The 15437-nt window shown below is 38.9% G+C and overlaps 1 protein-coding gene across 9 annotated transcripts in view; it reads left to right on the top strand.

The window, feature by feature from the left end:
- The window catches only part of csde1 (cold shock domain containing E1, RNA-binding), a 119599-nt gene that overhangs the window by 81463 nt on the left and 22699 nt on the right, over positions 1 to 15437 (top strand). For all 9 annotated transcript variants that reach the window (XM_078546819.1, XM_078546815.1, XM_078546818.1 and 6 more), the window contains 2 exons: positions 4162 to 4269; positions 12170 to 12345. In XM_078546819.1, coding sequence (XP_078402945.1) covers positions 4162 to 4269; positions 12170 to 12345 — 284 coding nt within the window. The remainder of the gene's footprint in view (positions 1 to 4161; positions 4270 to 12169; positions 12346 to 15437) is intronic.

Below are 15437 nucleotides of genomic sequence, written 5' to 3'. Positions count from 1 at the left end.
TAGTTGAACGCTCTTTTCCCATAAATCTATGCTGGCGTTCCTTGATTAACTGGCATTTGCCCAAGTGAATATTAATTGAGTCTAATTAACGTTTATAAAAACTTCCCAACCACAGAGGTTAAACTGACTGGCTTGTAGTTGCTGAGCTTGTATTTACATCCTTATTTGAACAAGGCTGTAACGTTTGGATTTCTCCAGTACTACCGTGTCTAAGGAAAATTGGAAAATTATGGCTAGGGTCTCCGCAATTTCCCTCTGTATCCTTGGATGCATCCCACCTGGTCCTGGTGCCTTAGTATAGACAGCCTATCCAATACCGCCTCTCGTCAATTTTAAATTCTTCAAATGTATGAACTACCTCGCCTTTCACCATGACCTGGGCAGCACGTTCCTTGGTAAACACAGGTTCAAAGTGTTCATTTAACACCTCAGCCATGGCCCCCACTGCCATGCGTAAATCCCTTTTATTTGGCCCCTAATCAGCTCTACTCCTTTTACCACAATTTTACTATTATGATCCCAGCTGATACCACTGGACAAGCCTGATCCCAGAGTGGGACCCAGCTTGATAGATCCTGACTACTTTTTGTTTGTTTAGATAAGTGGAGAGTGGCTACTGAACAGAGTTCTTCACCCACAACTGTACATTTACAGATATATACAGATTTGTAAGGATAATAAGTTACAAAAGCTATCTTATACTCTAACATTCACAGTAAGTGCAGTCCGTGTAAACCAATTGGCGACCTGTGGTCAGACACACCACACTCTGAAACCAAGTGACAAATGCCATGGATCTCTGCTCAACTCCCCCAGACGTTTGTTACGCTGTGAACCAACCATCTCACTGGACTCTGTCTTTCGCATGAGGGTTTCCAATCTCCACTTTCCAATAACTTGCCTTGGAATCTTCTCCCAAACCAGTGCTTTCTCTCAGACGCCTTCCACAAGGGTTTTTAACTCTCTTTCTGATGTTCCGTTCCCCTGGGTCACCACATGCATTCAAGCTTTCTTCCTTGCACTCTCTCTCACCGACTTAGCTGGCACACCACTGCTTCACATGCCTATAGCAAAGAGTTACAGACCTTCAGTTGCCTCTTTGGACCTTCTGACTTCTCGCAAGCTTTTATCTGCCGCTCACTCTTAACTTCACTTAACAGGACCTTTTCCAGGCTCCTGTCCTTCCTTTGACTAAAGGTCTGCATGGGACTTTCTCCTGTTGCACTCTCCTGGATTCTTCGGAACTATGTATCTGTCCCCTTTGCTTCATTCATTCCCTGGCAGCTACCTTGAACCATTAACTTGGGATTGACTATCTGCTCCTTCTAGATTGTTTCTGCTTGGCAGCTGTCTTCAAAACTGAACTCAAACTGCTTTTTCTAGTTCCTTCTGTGTGTCTGTGGGAGGGAACTGCCTCTCTGGACCCCTGTTGCTAGGAAGAAGGGTCATACAGACTCGAAATGTTAACTGTTTCTCTCACCACGGATGTTGCTAGACCTGAGTTTTTCCAGCATTTTCTGTTTTTGTTTCAGATTTCTAGCATCTGCAGTATTTTGCTTTGTACTCTTGTTTGCTTAACTTCTCTTAGTCATAAACTCTCATTAGAAAGTGAAACTAAAACTCAACTTGACCTTTTCTTAACACACACAATCAGAAATACAAATCAAACTTAAACATTAATGCTAAAACTCATTCCTAACACCCACAAATACCAATATAACTTAGTTAAACTATCTCTTATTTCCTAACGCTATCTATATGCCTATAGAAGACTTTTGGATTCCCTTTCATGTTAGCTACTAGTGTCTCCTCATGCTCTCTTTGCTTCTCATTTGTTTTTCAATTTCCTTTCTGAATCTTGTATATTTGGCCTGCTTTTCAGTTGTATTATCCATCTGTCATGAGTACGCTTTTTTTGGCTTCATTTTAATCTCTATCTCTTAGCATCCAGGGAGCTCTGGGTACACTTGCCTTACTTTTTAAGCTTTTAATACCCTAGAATGCAGGCCATCAGGTCCAGGGAACTTGTCAGCGTTTAGTTTGCCGAGTACTTTTTTCTGCTTTATGCTCCTCCATCCCTTTTGCCCCTTGATTTTCTACTATTGTTTGGATGCTTTTAGTATCTTCTGCCATGAAGACAGCTACAGAAATTTTTTTCAAAGTGTCTGCCATTTTCTTCTCCATTATTGATTCATCAGTCTTATCCTCTAAGGTACCAAAGTTTACTTTATCTACTCTCTAATATACTTGTGGAAGCTCTTACTGTCAGTTTCATTATTGCTAGTTTACTCTCATACTCCAATTTCTCTCTCTTTAATCATCCTTTGCTGGTTTCTAAATTTTCCCAATCTTCTGGCCTACCACCAATCTTCACAACATTGTATGTCTTGTCTTTCAGTTTGATACCATACTTAATTTCCTTAGTCAGGATGGTGCATCCTCCTTGTGGTCTGTCTTTCTCAATTGAGTGTACCTTTGGTGAGAGTCATGAAATCTCAAATGTCTGCCACTGCTTCTCTACCATATTACCTTTTTACCTATTTTCCCAGTCCACTGTAGCCAACTCTGTCTTCATACATTTTATCTACATTTTTAAGACAATAGTTTCGGACCCAGGTTGCTCACCCTCCAGCTGAATGTGGAATTCTTCATGCTCTAATCACTGTTGCCTAGAGGATCTTTTTATTAATTAATCATGTCTCATTGCACATTACCAGGTTTAAAATAACCCATTTCCTGGTAGGTTCCAGAACATATTGTTCTAAGAAACTGTCCTCATCCTTGAGGCTACCTTTTTCAATTTGATTCGTCCAAACTGTGTTAATTTTAATCTTCATATAGTGAGATCTTGACAGTCAACCAACAGGGGTTTAAGGGTGGAAACAGTTACAACCAGCAATAGGGTGACCAGGATATAGTGACGAGGACTGAAGAAGGGCAAGAATATAAATTTGAATGGTAGAAGTAAGAAAACCTGTGACTACACAAGATTACTAGGCACACTCCACATTATAGTTGGTAAATAAGGCTTTTCTTTAAAAAAAAAGCCTGTCATTTAAGAAACAATTAGATGCTGCAATGAAGAGAATATAGATCTTTCTGGATGGAATTGATGTAGGCCATTCAGCCCTTGAGGCTGTTATGGGTGAATGAACTGATATTAGGTCACATGACCTGCACGTAATCTTGATAAAGTCATTGCATGTTTAACACATGATTACATCGAGCTTTAATGCAGAAACAGGCAATTTGTCCCAACTGGTCAATTTTTTTTTCATTTCTGGGATGTGGGTCTGCTGGCACAACTGGCATTTGCCCATTCCTAATTGCCCTCAAAGGTAGTCCCACAGCACCAAGTGTTCCAGGTTTTTGACACAGTGACAATGAAGGAATGGTGACTTATATTTCCAAGTCAGGATGTTGCATGACTTGGAGGTGGTGCCCCTGCTGCCCTTATTTTTCTTAGGTTGTAGAGCATGTGGGTTTGATAAGCTTTTGAGTTCCTGCAATGCATTTTGTATATGGTACACATTGCAGCTGATAGTGGAGGAAGTGAATGGTTAAGGTGGTGGATGGTGTGCTGATCAAGCAGGCTACTTGTATGCTGGGTGGTGTCAAGCTTCTTGACTGTTGCTGAAGCAAGTGGAGAATATTCCATCACAATTCTACATATTAAGGCTTTGAGGAGTCAGCATGTGAGTCACTTGCAGTAGCCACAATATTCGTGGCTGGTCCAGTTACGTTTGTGGCAAGTGGTAATCCTTTCTCCCTTCTGCTTATCTAGCTTTACCTTAAGTGCATCCATGCTGTTTGCCTGTTACTGGGGAAATGATGAGTGCCTTTTACAAACATGGTAATAGTTTCAGTAAGAGAAAATAAACAATACTATAAAATACTTGATATGAGGGGAAATGAATAGTTTGTATTTTTTAAGTATGACCTATTTGAATTTAATTGAAAAAAGTCAACTTTGAAATAATTTATGCCTGTGGATTTTTTTTTGTTACACATCATATTTAATGAACTTGGTTGAATGTTTTAGGAACCAGAGCAATCCACAATGAAGACAGTTTTTGCAACTGTGGACCAGTTAATATGTAGGGTTTTGCCAGGGAGTAGCTTCCACTGTTGCTCAACTTGTCCTGTTTTGTTGCTCTTTAGGATGCAGAAGAGGGAGTCATTGCATATGAGGAAGCTGGGATAAGAATGACTGTACCATACCATATAAAAGACCTGGAAGGTTGTGCAATTCCACAGCTTGGTGATAAGGTAAACTTGTATTTGAACTCAGTTTTACCAGTATAATTTTTCAATTGTTACTGTAGGTCAAATGACCATCTATTAAATTATTATATCCATTATCACATTAAGCAGCCCAAAATGTTGTGGTGGTTCACAGTTTGGGTTTCTGTTGTGGCCGAGTACTTCCAAAGAGTTGTCAATGCCTCTTGTTGCAGTGTTTTTTGATTAAAAAATGGGTATGCCGTTAGTTATACTCTTGCACTCACTCTCTTGCACCCCCATACTTAATTTTGGTTTCTTCATTAATAGCAAAATACTAGCTCATCTCCTGTGATATTGCATATGGAGAGATGAGATTAAGTGCAGTATTCAGTTCAAGAATGATCAGAGGGCTGAGATAGCTATACCAAGGCAGAGGAGATGGTGGGGAGGCAGGATTGAGAACTAAAGGGACATAAGAATTGCTAGATTTTGGAAAAAAAAACAAGCCAATCTAGCTTGACTTCTGTTGTCATCATAGTTGTATTATACAACAATAATGGGCTTGCTAATTGCGGCGATCATGCTCCAGCAATTCTACAGTGGACCTTGTTTTTAGTGATAGTTGAGGGACAAATATTCTCCATGATGCTGCAAGAACTCTCCTGTCCTTGGAATGGTGTCATAGAAGAAAAAAAAAACTTGCATTTATATTGTGCATTTCATATCCTCAGGATGTCTCAAAGCACTTTACAACGAGTAAGTACTTCTGAAGTGTTGCTGTTAGAATGTAGAAAACTTGGCAGGTAATTTGCACACAGCAAGCTTCCACAACCAGGTGGTGGTGGCATTGAATGGCATATTTTGCAATGTTCTTTCGCCTGAGGGCCAAAGAAACTCCATGCTGTTTAGATACAACATATGCCCTTTCAAATTGAGAAGTTGATAGAGAGCCACCATGTGGCCATGGTTTGAAACTCGGAAGAATTTATCAATAATTTCTTTCCAATATCAAGTTCTGATTTTGTTTTTAAACCCAATGCAATATGACAGATTTCAGTGGTATCTACAGATGAAACGAGTGCTACAAATAAATTGTACTTTTATAATGGATTTTCCCACTGACACATTATGACAGGATTTTTCAATACATTTTGAAATGGATTGTTGTGACCCATTCGGCAGTTTTAATATATAATTATATTTAATATATAATTAAAACTGCTGCATGGGTCACAACAATCCATTTCAACATGCAAGTCTCGGCATATGTTGTAACATTTCCAAAGACTACAAAATATGTCTGCTTAAACATGCTTATCATCCTATGGGCCCTGTAATGCGGCTGGAGACTACTATTTTGGCCATCATAAGTGCACTTTCCCCTTGGATGGGGAGGGATATAGGAATAAAGCAAAATTTTCACTTTATATTGGAACGAAAATCTTCATCCCATCAGATCTTCACTCTGTTGTATCCAACATAACCATTACAGTCTTCTGGCAGTGTTGTTTAATTGTAAAGCAGTTAAGGTGTTCACTGTAGATTAGAATCAAGCTGCATAGTGCTGCCAGTAGTTTAAAAACTTGTTCAGAACAAGAGTATTAACTGGAAATTTACATTCCTCATTTCTTCAGACATTGAAGAAAATAAATGATGAGGTCAAGTAGTTAATTCCCTGTAAGAGCAGATAAACTATAATGTCCAATGGTATTAGTCGGACAATAGTACAGATGTAAAGAGCTAATCTGTTATATAAGGCAGTGGTCAGGTCGTAGTACTATGTTTTTGATGCCTCATTATAAAAGGACTTTATAGGATATGTCGGGTTTCCTGGGGTGATTGATATCTGAGCAGCCAAACTAGTTATGAGAGATTTATTTTAATGCTGTCTTTAAAAACGATGTGCATCTACTAAGTTTAGTTTTTGGAGCACTTGTATCAGAGGTGTTTAGGATACTAATTGGAAGTTGTTTTTCCCAGAGCCCATACAAGCAATTCATTAGCTGAGTATTCAGAAAGGCACCTTTCATTATAGCATTTGATGTACCAATCTGAGGGGTTCGGGCTTTTCAATGTTGAATGGCTTTTAAGAGTTTTGTTTTAGGATTGAACATAGACACTAAAAGAAGCAGTCAGATTTAAAAAGGCGAGCAGAAAATTGCTGCAAGAGACTGGATTGCATGGAACGTGGCTCTGCTCTGGACTGTGGAGGAATAGCTCATTACGCAAATATAAATTGTACTAATCAAACTGAATAACTGATACTTATTACTCTGTATGTTTCACCTCACTGCGGAATAAAACAGATTATGTATCAAACTAAATTTGCCTTATCCTATGTTAACTCATTCCGCCTTCTGAAAAACTGAAGAAATGTACAAAACGCATGAAGTTCTAATCCAGTCTCAACAGAACAATGAGTCAACTTTCATTAAAGCAAGTTGCTCGTACCACTCGAGGAAATGATTGACACCAGAGATTTTTCTAGTTGCAGCAGATCTGAATTTTTAATTCTCAGTTTAGCACTGAGGAGAGAGGTCTGGAGAAACAACTTCTTTATATTGAATTGTTGGAATATAGAATGCTTTGCCACAGGGAGTAATTAAGGCAGAAATCTTAAAATAATAGATACATTTTTGAAGCAGAGGAAAATACAAGGAGGTGGAGAGTGACCAGAACAACTAATTCACTTTTGAGTTCCCTAGTAAAAAGCCAGCACAGAACTTAATGAACCAAATCTGTTCTGTAACTTGTTGTAATTCATTAGTTTTGCACTGACTATTTTATCTTTGAACAGTGTAGTGTTTTGGAACATTGGTTCCCAACTGAGGTTTCCAGCTTCTTGTCATTCTCACTCGGTGGAAACTCTACCAAAAAGTGTTCTGTTCTTGGGTCGAAAGGATAGTGGCTCAGGTGCAGCCTGCACCTGTCCTGCAACCATGTTCTTTGGTCATATTACTGGCAGTGGACAGGATATGATTGCAACCCAGATCACTGTGGATGATTCAATACTGCATACTTCTGTTTGAATATATTTGCTCAAAAATACAAATTTGATCAACTGGTATAATTCTATAGAAATATCCAAAAATGAGTTGCAAGTGTCTCCTAAATGGACAGCAACATTTTGCTGGTTGTAATAAATCAATTTTTGAATTTGGAAAAAAATCAGCTGTATTCTCTAACTCATTGGGATTTCTCTCTAACTACAACTGATAGGAACTGGAATGATAAATTTGCTTATCACTCAAGTGAGGTTCATCACTATAGATTCATCTCTAGTGCAAAAGAAAGATTCTTCATCTCTTTGCTAACTGCAGTTTACGCCATGTTTTTTTTGGTTATGCAGTCTATGAAATCTATTTTTTTGATTGAAGTTTGTGTTCTGACAATATTGTGCTGCAGACATTTTGGGAATAACTGGTACCTACCTAGTCTGTAGGGAGTAGTTACTGATTGAATGAACTCAGTTGTGAGGTGTTGCAAGCAATTTGTGATGTGACTTCAGAAACTAATTGAAGATTCATTCATTTGCACCTACAGTGGTTGTCAAAAAACCTTAGCCCATAAAAATATTCAGTAAAGTTTAATCCAAAAGACATTTAAGGAATGACCTTTTTATAGCTAACAAAGGCTATAACTATGGCTGATACCATATGAATGTACGAATTAGGAGTAGGTCACTTGGCCCCTTAAGCCTGCTCCACCATTCAATAAGATCGTGGCTGATCTGATTGTATCCTCAACCCCACATTCCTGCCCACCCCCGATAACCTTTCAAGCCCTTGTTAATGAAGAATCTACCTAGCTCTGCATTAAAAATATTCAGACCCTGCTTCCACTGCCTTTTGAGGAAAAGAGTTCCAAAAACACTCAATCCTCAAAAGAAAAAAAATTTCTCCTCATCTGTCTTAAATGAATGACCCCTTATTTTTGATCTCTGATCCCTAGATCTAGATTCTCCCACAAGAGAAAACATCCTCCACATCCACCCTGTCAAGACACCCTCAGGATCTTAAAGGTTTCAATCAAGTCGCCTCTTACTCTTCTAAATTCCAGTGGATAAAAGTCTAACCTGTCCAGCCTTTCCTCATAAGACAACCTGCCCATTTCATTTATGAGTCTAGTAAACTAGTCTAGTAATAAGGAGATCAGTACCGTTCACACTGCTCCAGATGTGGTCTCACCAGCGTCCTGTACAACTGAAGCATAACCTCCCTACTTTTGTAATCAATTCCCCTCTCAATAAATGATAACATTCTATTAGCTTCCCTAATTACCTGCTGTACCTGCATACTAACCTTCTGTGATTCATGCACTAGAACACTCTCCGATCCCTCTGAATCTCAGAGCTCTGCAATCTCTCACCATTTATATAAGCTGCTTCTTTATTATTCCTGCCAAAATGAATGATTTCACATTTTCCCACATTATACTCCATTTGCCAGATCTTTGCCTCCTCACGAAACCTATCTGTCACTTTGCAGCCTCCTCATGTCCTCTTCACAATATAGTTTCCTAACCAACTTTGTGTCGTTAACAAATTTAGCAACCATTCCTTTGCCCCTTCATCCAAGTCATTTATATAAATTTTAAAAAGTTGAGGCCAAAGCACTGACCCCTGTGGCACAGCACTCGTCACAGCCTGCCAACCAGAAAAAGACCCATTTATACCTACTCTCTGCTTCCTGTTAGCTAGCCAATCTTCTATCCATGCCAATATGTTACCCCCTATACCAAGAGCTTTTATTTTCTGCAATAACCTTTGCTGTGGCACTTTATCAAATGCCTTCTGGAAATCTAAGTACAGTATATCCACTGGTTCCCCTTTATCCACAGCACGTGACTCCCTCAAAGAATTCCAATAAATTGGTTAAACATGATTTCCCTTTTAAGAAACTATATTGACTCTGCCTTGTTGCCTTAAATTTTTCTAAGTGCCCTGCTATAACAGCTTTAAGAATAATAACTTCTAACATTTTTCCTATGACAGATGTTAGGCTAACTGCCCTGTGGTTTCCTACTTTCTGACTCCCTCCCTTTTTGAATAAAGGAGTTACATTTGTTATTTTCCAATCTAATGGAACCTTTCCCGAATCTAGGGAATTTTGGAAAATTAAAACCAACGCATCAACTATCTCACTACCCACTTCTTTCAAGACCTTTAGGGTGAAATCCATCCGGACCTGGGGATTTGTTAGCCTCCTGTCTCAGTGATTTGCTTAATACCACTTCCCTAGTGATTGTAATTTCCCCGAGTTCCTCCCTCCCTTTCATTTCCTGATTTACAGCTATTTCCGGGATGTTACTTGTGTTCTCTATAGTAAAGGCTGAAGCAAAATACTTGTTTAATGCATCTGCCATCTCCCTACTTTCCATTATCAATTCCCCAGACACACTTTCTATAGGACCAATACTTACTTTTCTTATTTAAATATCTACACAAACTCTTACTATCCATCTTTATATTACTAGCTAGATTTCTTTGTACTCTAACTTTTTCCCTCCTTATTAATCTTTTTGTCATTCTTTGCTATTCTTTATATTCCTTCCAATCTTCTGACCTGCCACCTGTCTTTGCGTAATTATATGCTTTTTCTTTTAAGTTTGATACTGTCTGTAACTTTTTTAGTTAACCATGGTTGGTGGGGGCTCCGCTTGAAATTTTTATCTCTCATTGGAATGTATCTATTCTGTGTATTCTGAAATATTCCTTTAAATGTCTCCCACTGACCATCTATTGACCTATCCCTTAATCTCATTTGCCAGTTCACTTTAGCTAGCTCTGCTTTCATGCCTTCATAATTGCCGTTATTTAAGTTTAAAATACTAGTTTTGGATGCACTCGTTTCTCCCTCAAAATGAATGTAAAATTTAATCATTATGATCGCTGGTACTTAGGGGTGCCTTCACTAGGAGGTTGTCAATTAATCCTATCTAGTTGCTCAATACCAGGCCTAGTATAGCCTGCTCTCTGGTTGGCTCCAGAATATGCTGTTCTGAGAAACTAACCCAAAGACATTGTGAACTCTTCATCTACGCTACCTTTGCCCATTTTGATTTTTCTAGTCTATATGTAGACTAAAATCCCTCATGATTGCTGTACCTTTCTGGCAAGCTCCCGTTATCTCTCTTAGAATTCTGTCCTACTGTTACAATTAGGGGGCCTTTACACCATTCCCACAAGTGACTTCTTGCCTTTATCATTCCTCATCTGAATCCAAACTGCTTCTACATCTTAGTTTCCTGAACCTAGGTCATCCCCCTCTATTGTGCTAATACCATCGTTAATTAACAGAGCCACCCCTCCACCTTTTCCTAACTTCCTGTCCTCCCTAAATGTCACCTAGTCTTCAATATTAGGTCCCAATCTATGTCATCCTGTAGCCATGGCTCTGTAATGGCTATAAGATTGTACTTTATTCCAATTTGCACTATTAGTTTCTGTTGTTTCGAATGCTACGTGTGTTTAGATATAGAGCCTTTAGGTTTGTCCTTTTTATTATTTTTGTAAATCTAGCCTTATCTGCTGATTTACTCTTAGGAAGGGACAGAGTACAATTCTGTCACAGCCTGTTTATTGTTTCCCATGTTAATACCTTTCTCTCTTGCCTTGTCTCTACTCTTTAGTTTACCACATCTTCCCAGATTTGATCCCTTGCCCCCACTATTCAGTTTAAAACCTTCTCCACTTCCCTAGTTATGCAGCTCAAGAGGACATCAACTCCAGCACGGTCCAGGCGTAGACTCTTTCAACGGCACAGATCCCACTTTCCCCAATACTGGTGCCAGTGCCCCTTGAACCTGAACCCACTTCTCCCACACCAGTCTTTGAGTCACGGATTAATTTCTCTAATCTTTCTTGTCCTGTGCCAATTTGCACGTGGTGGCAGGTAATAATCCAGAAATTATTACCTTTTGAGGTTCTGCTTAATTTGGTGCCTAGCTTAACATACTGACTATGCAGAGCCTACTTCCTCATCCTGCCTATGTCATTGGTACCTACATGGGTCACGACCACTGGATCCTCACCCTCCCACTGCAAGTTCCTCTCCAGCCCTGAGCATATGTACCAAACCCTGACACCGGGCAGGTAACAAACCTGTCTGGACTCTTGCTCTTTGCTACAGAGAACAGTGTCAATCCCCTTAACTATACTGTCTCCTACTATCACTACGTTCCTTTTTGCTCCCCCACTTGGATAACTTCCTGTACCATGGTGCCATCGTCAGTTTGCTCATCCACCTTGCAGCCTTGCTGTCATCCAAATAAACTGAAAACCTCAAATCTATTGGACAATTGCAGAGGCTCTCCCTATTGTCCTTTTGGGTCCACTTACCTGCCTCACTCGCAGTCACACCCTCCTGTCACTGGCCACTGACCAAATCAGAAGATCCTATCCTAAGTGATGTGACTGCCTCCTGGTATGAAGATTCCAGGTAACTTTCCCTCTCCCTGATGTGTCGCACATTCTGCATCTCAGCCTCCAGCTCAGTGACTCTGAGCCGAAGTTCCTCAGGCCACAAACACTTACTGCAGACGTGTTTACCCAGGATCACAAATGTCATCCAGGAGCTCCCACATGCTGTAGCCTTGACACATCATCTGTCTTGCCACCCTTAATGTTTTAAATAATTACTTAATTATATTAGCCACTTATTTATGTAGCTTTCTTATATATGTTCACAAACTGGTTAATGTCACTCCCTAGAGCTGTTGTGATCTGTATAAGCTCCAACTGTGATGTATCTGAAGTTTCAACTGAGAATGGACTTTATACATAAGGCTACCTGTCAGACTTGCTTGTGATTCTCTACCAGGGAAATTTTGTATTTCAGTTGGTATATGCTTGCTAGTTTTATAAAGCCATATTACTTGGAAATAGTTCAGTTAAGAAAATTTCTTGATTAGAGGAACTTTTTTTTATCTCTACCGTTCCATATAGATTGAATTTAGCATTTGTGAAGTTAAAAGAACTGGCCTACAGAGTGCAGTGTCAATCAAAATTCTAAATCGTAACCCCAATGCCAAGAGACTTGTAGGATATGTAGCAGCTTTGAAGGATAACTTCGGTTTCATAGAAACTTCTCAACATGATCAAGAAATCTTCTTCCACTACAGGTGAGCCACATATTTGACTCCTGCATTGTATTTACAAAATATTGCAGAATGTAGTCATTTGGTGAGGTGCATACTAATGAGTCTGAAATCCAAATCATTGTTCACTATTTGCTCACTTTTTGTGCAGTTGTCCTAAGCATGACCTTTCTTGGTAAGTTTTGAGTGTCTCCATTTGGTATGCATTCACTGAAACTGGTGGGTTTTTCCCCCTACTCTGTGTAGAATTCCCAGTGCTGCATATTTCTACAGTTGACACTTTGAGGATTTTCAAATCTTGCACATTATGGGATATGTGGTCATTGGCATCCTGCGATGGATATAAATGTTTAAATCAAGGATTCCTTTCAATGAGGCCAACCACATGTGGCATTGCAGTAATAACTCTACTGGCTACATGGGTTTCACTAATAGAGAATTAAAACTGCCTCTTACATTCTGTGCTAAATTCCTTACAATCGCTATCCATGTTTATGACCACTGTTTTATTATTGATACTTTTGTTTATGTATCTCAAAAACCCAACTGCCTTTGGTTTATTAAAATACTTATGTGCAACATGAGCAGAAAAAGTGAACTATGCTGTCAGGAATGCACCAGTAGATGGTGTCACTAAAATGAGGTATTCAACTTATGATCAACAGTATGTGTGTTTGGATAAGAGGCTGATGAATTTTTAAAAATATCATTAAAACAAGTTAGAATTGTGTATTTTTCAGAAGAGTTTGTCATCTGAAGAATGTTAAGTTTCTACAGGTTACTTTTCCACTTGAAACTGGAGGAGCAATTGTGCATTTGTGACATTTCTGTTGGCACTACAAAGTTAAGAGCCACCTATTAAACAGTATGCCAAAAATCCTGGTTTCGTTGACTGCACTCTTGAACAACAGCTCCACAAGCAATGGCCTTTCCCATGTGCATAGTCTTCATCAAATTTCTAAAAATCTTTCTTTCCTTTTCCACCCCTTTCCCTGTTCACATTGTCTCAAGGTAATTATAGCTGTTTAGGGATTAGCAGGAGGAGGAGTGGAAGGTAGATAATTGGTTCATGCTTTATAAAGAAAGCTACATGAAGGTTAAAACAGTTCAAAGATTCTTGCAATCTGCAACTTTATGAATTATTTTAGGCTGAACATTTATATTGTAATCCATAAATATGTTAACATGTGCCTAGAAATAGAACATCTTAGCCAAGCCAATGTGCTTTTTTATGAACTAAGGAACCTATTTAATATGGCACATTCAATTTTATCCGTTCAGTACTGAAATAGGTTGCTTAGTTGATCTTAATGTAAGGTGTTAAAATTGTTATTTTAGGAATTAAAAATTGGGTCATTTGTAGATGTGGAAACAATTTAATGTTTTCTAATTTTACAGTACAAACCATTAAATGTCATATATAATGACCAACAAAAATTATAGGTGTTAAATTCATTTTTGTCCCTCTTCTGATTGTCCTTGTGATTAAACATTGCCCAGGACTGGGGGGCAATATGATAACAAACTCTCTAAACAAAAGTAGCCTGGGATGACTTGTCTGCCCCTCCCCTTTTGATGCTTAGACTCTTGGTATTGCCTTCACAATTGGGAGCTAGTCATTTGTAAGAACTTATTGTGCATTCACTTAATATCACTGTTTTGGTAAGTTGGGGGATTAACCTATATTTTATTTGACTAGACCCTTCTGTATATGAATGGACAGATCAAACAATAATTGTTTTCAGGAAGCAAAGTTGGAAATTTGAGTACAAGAGGATGAATTTTGTTGAAAGACATCAAGGATACCGGTAAAATCTTGGCCTAGCTGCATATAGGCATAGCTACATTTAATTTAAAATGCATCAAATTCTTGGTGTTCCTATTGGTTTCAAATAGGTGCAGCTATTAGCACCAAAGCAAAATGAGCAGCAGATCAGTTTTGTTGACTCCACACTGTGGGCCTATTTAAATGCTTGGAACTGTCCTTTCACTTAGTACAGTAATTAAATTTTAAATCAAAATAGTCATTTTTAATCTACAGTATAAAAATGGGCCATTCAGCATTGCCTCAATGCTGGATTTACAAAATACCTATCTGCTTAGTCCCATATCCTTATTGCTTTTCCTTTTTCAAAACATTATCTACTTCCTTTTAAAACCCATAATGAATTCTGTTTCCATCAGTTTTTGAGGGCATTACATGCTGTAATATACCTTACACACAAAGCTACTAGCCTCTGTTCCTTTGGTAAAGTTGTGCCCTCTAGTTACTGACTCACCAGTCAGTATAAATTATTTCTTTTTCGGTCCTCTGATGTGGAAGATGCTAGCAAGGCCCTCAGTTTCTGTCTGTTGCATGTTGTCCTGAGAAGCTGGTGGTGCGCTGCCTTGAACCTTGTGATGTTGCCCCTACAGCAGTGTTAGGAAATTCCAGGATATTGACTTCATCGTTTTAAGACTTAGATTTCCTTTAACCTTTTTGGCTCTACTGAAAGGAATCATGCACCCACCACACCATCAAAACAAAAAAGTAACGAGAAACCTTGATGACCGTCTGCTTCCACAAAGTCATCTAAATATCTTATGAAGCTAGTAACACTCGCCATTAATTTAATTTAACCTTTTGCATGCATCACACTGCACTGTTCTCTGATTTCCTCCCCCCCCCCCCCCCCCCGCCCCGAGTTCCTGCTTGCATTCTTGTTCCTCTATTCTCCCTTTACCCTGACCTATTGCTCTGGGGGAATTGAAACTTTCCTGCATGCGGTAATTCTTGTACATGAAGAATTTGTGAACACAACATAGAGCAAACTTTGGATTCCTGGAGTTTTAGCATCATGTAGAAGAAGGGGGAAATTGGGTAGCTTGATTTTAATCAAATTGAATTTTAATTTCACGTGCAGACACTGTCTGAAACATAGGACAGTTGCAGCATATACAGAGCAGGAGTTGTAATGCTTTGTCTGGTATGTACCATTGAAATCTGTACCAACATTTAATAGGTTATTGATCAGGAAGAATCTTGACAAGCCATGAAATATTAAAATTGCTATTGGTGTAAAACATTGTGCTGGTAGCAATTATACAAATATTATTTGTGGACTAACCTCTTGAAG

Source organism: Cetorhinus maximus, chromosome 8, assembly GCF_964194155.1.
Source record: "Cetorhinus maximus chromosome 8, sCetMax3.hap1.1, whole genome shotgun sequence".
Classification (NCBI taxonomy): Eukaryota; Metazoa; Chordata; class Chondrichthyes; order Lamniformes; family Cetorhinidae; genus Cetorhinus; species Cetorhinus maximus.
The sequence above is the reverse complement of the archived record's forward strand: the minus strand, read 5'-3'. Positions and strand labels throughout refer to the sequence as shown.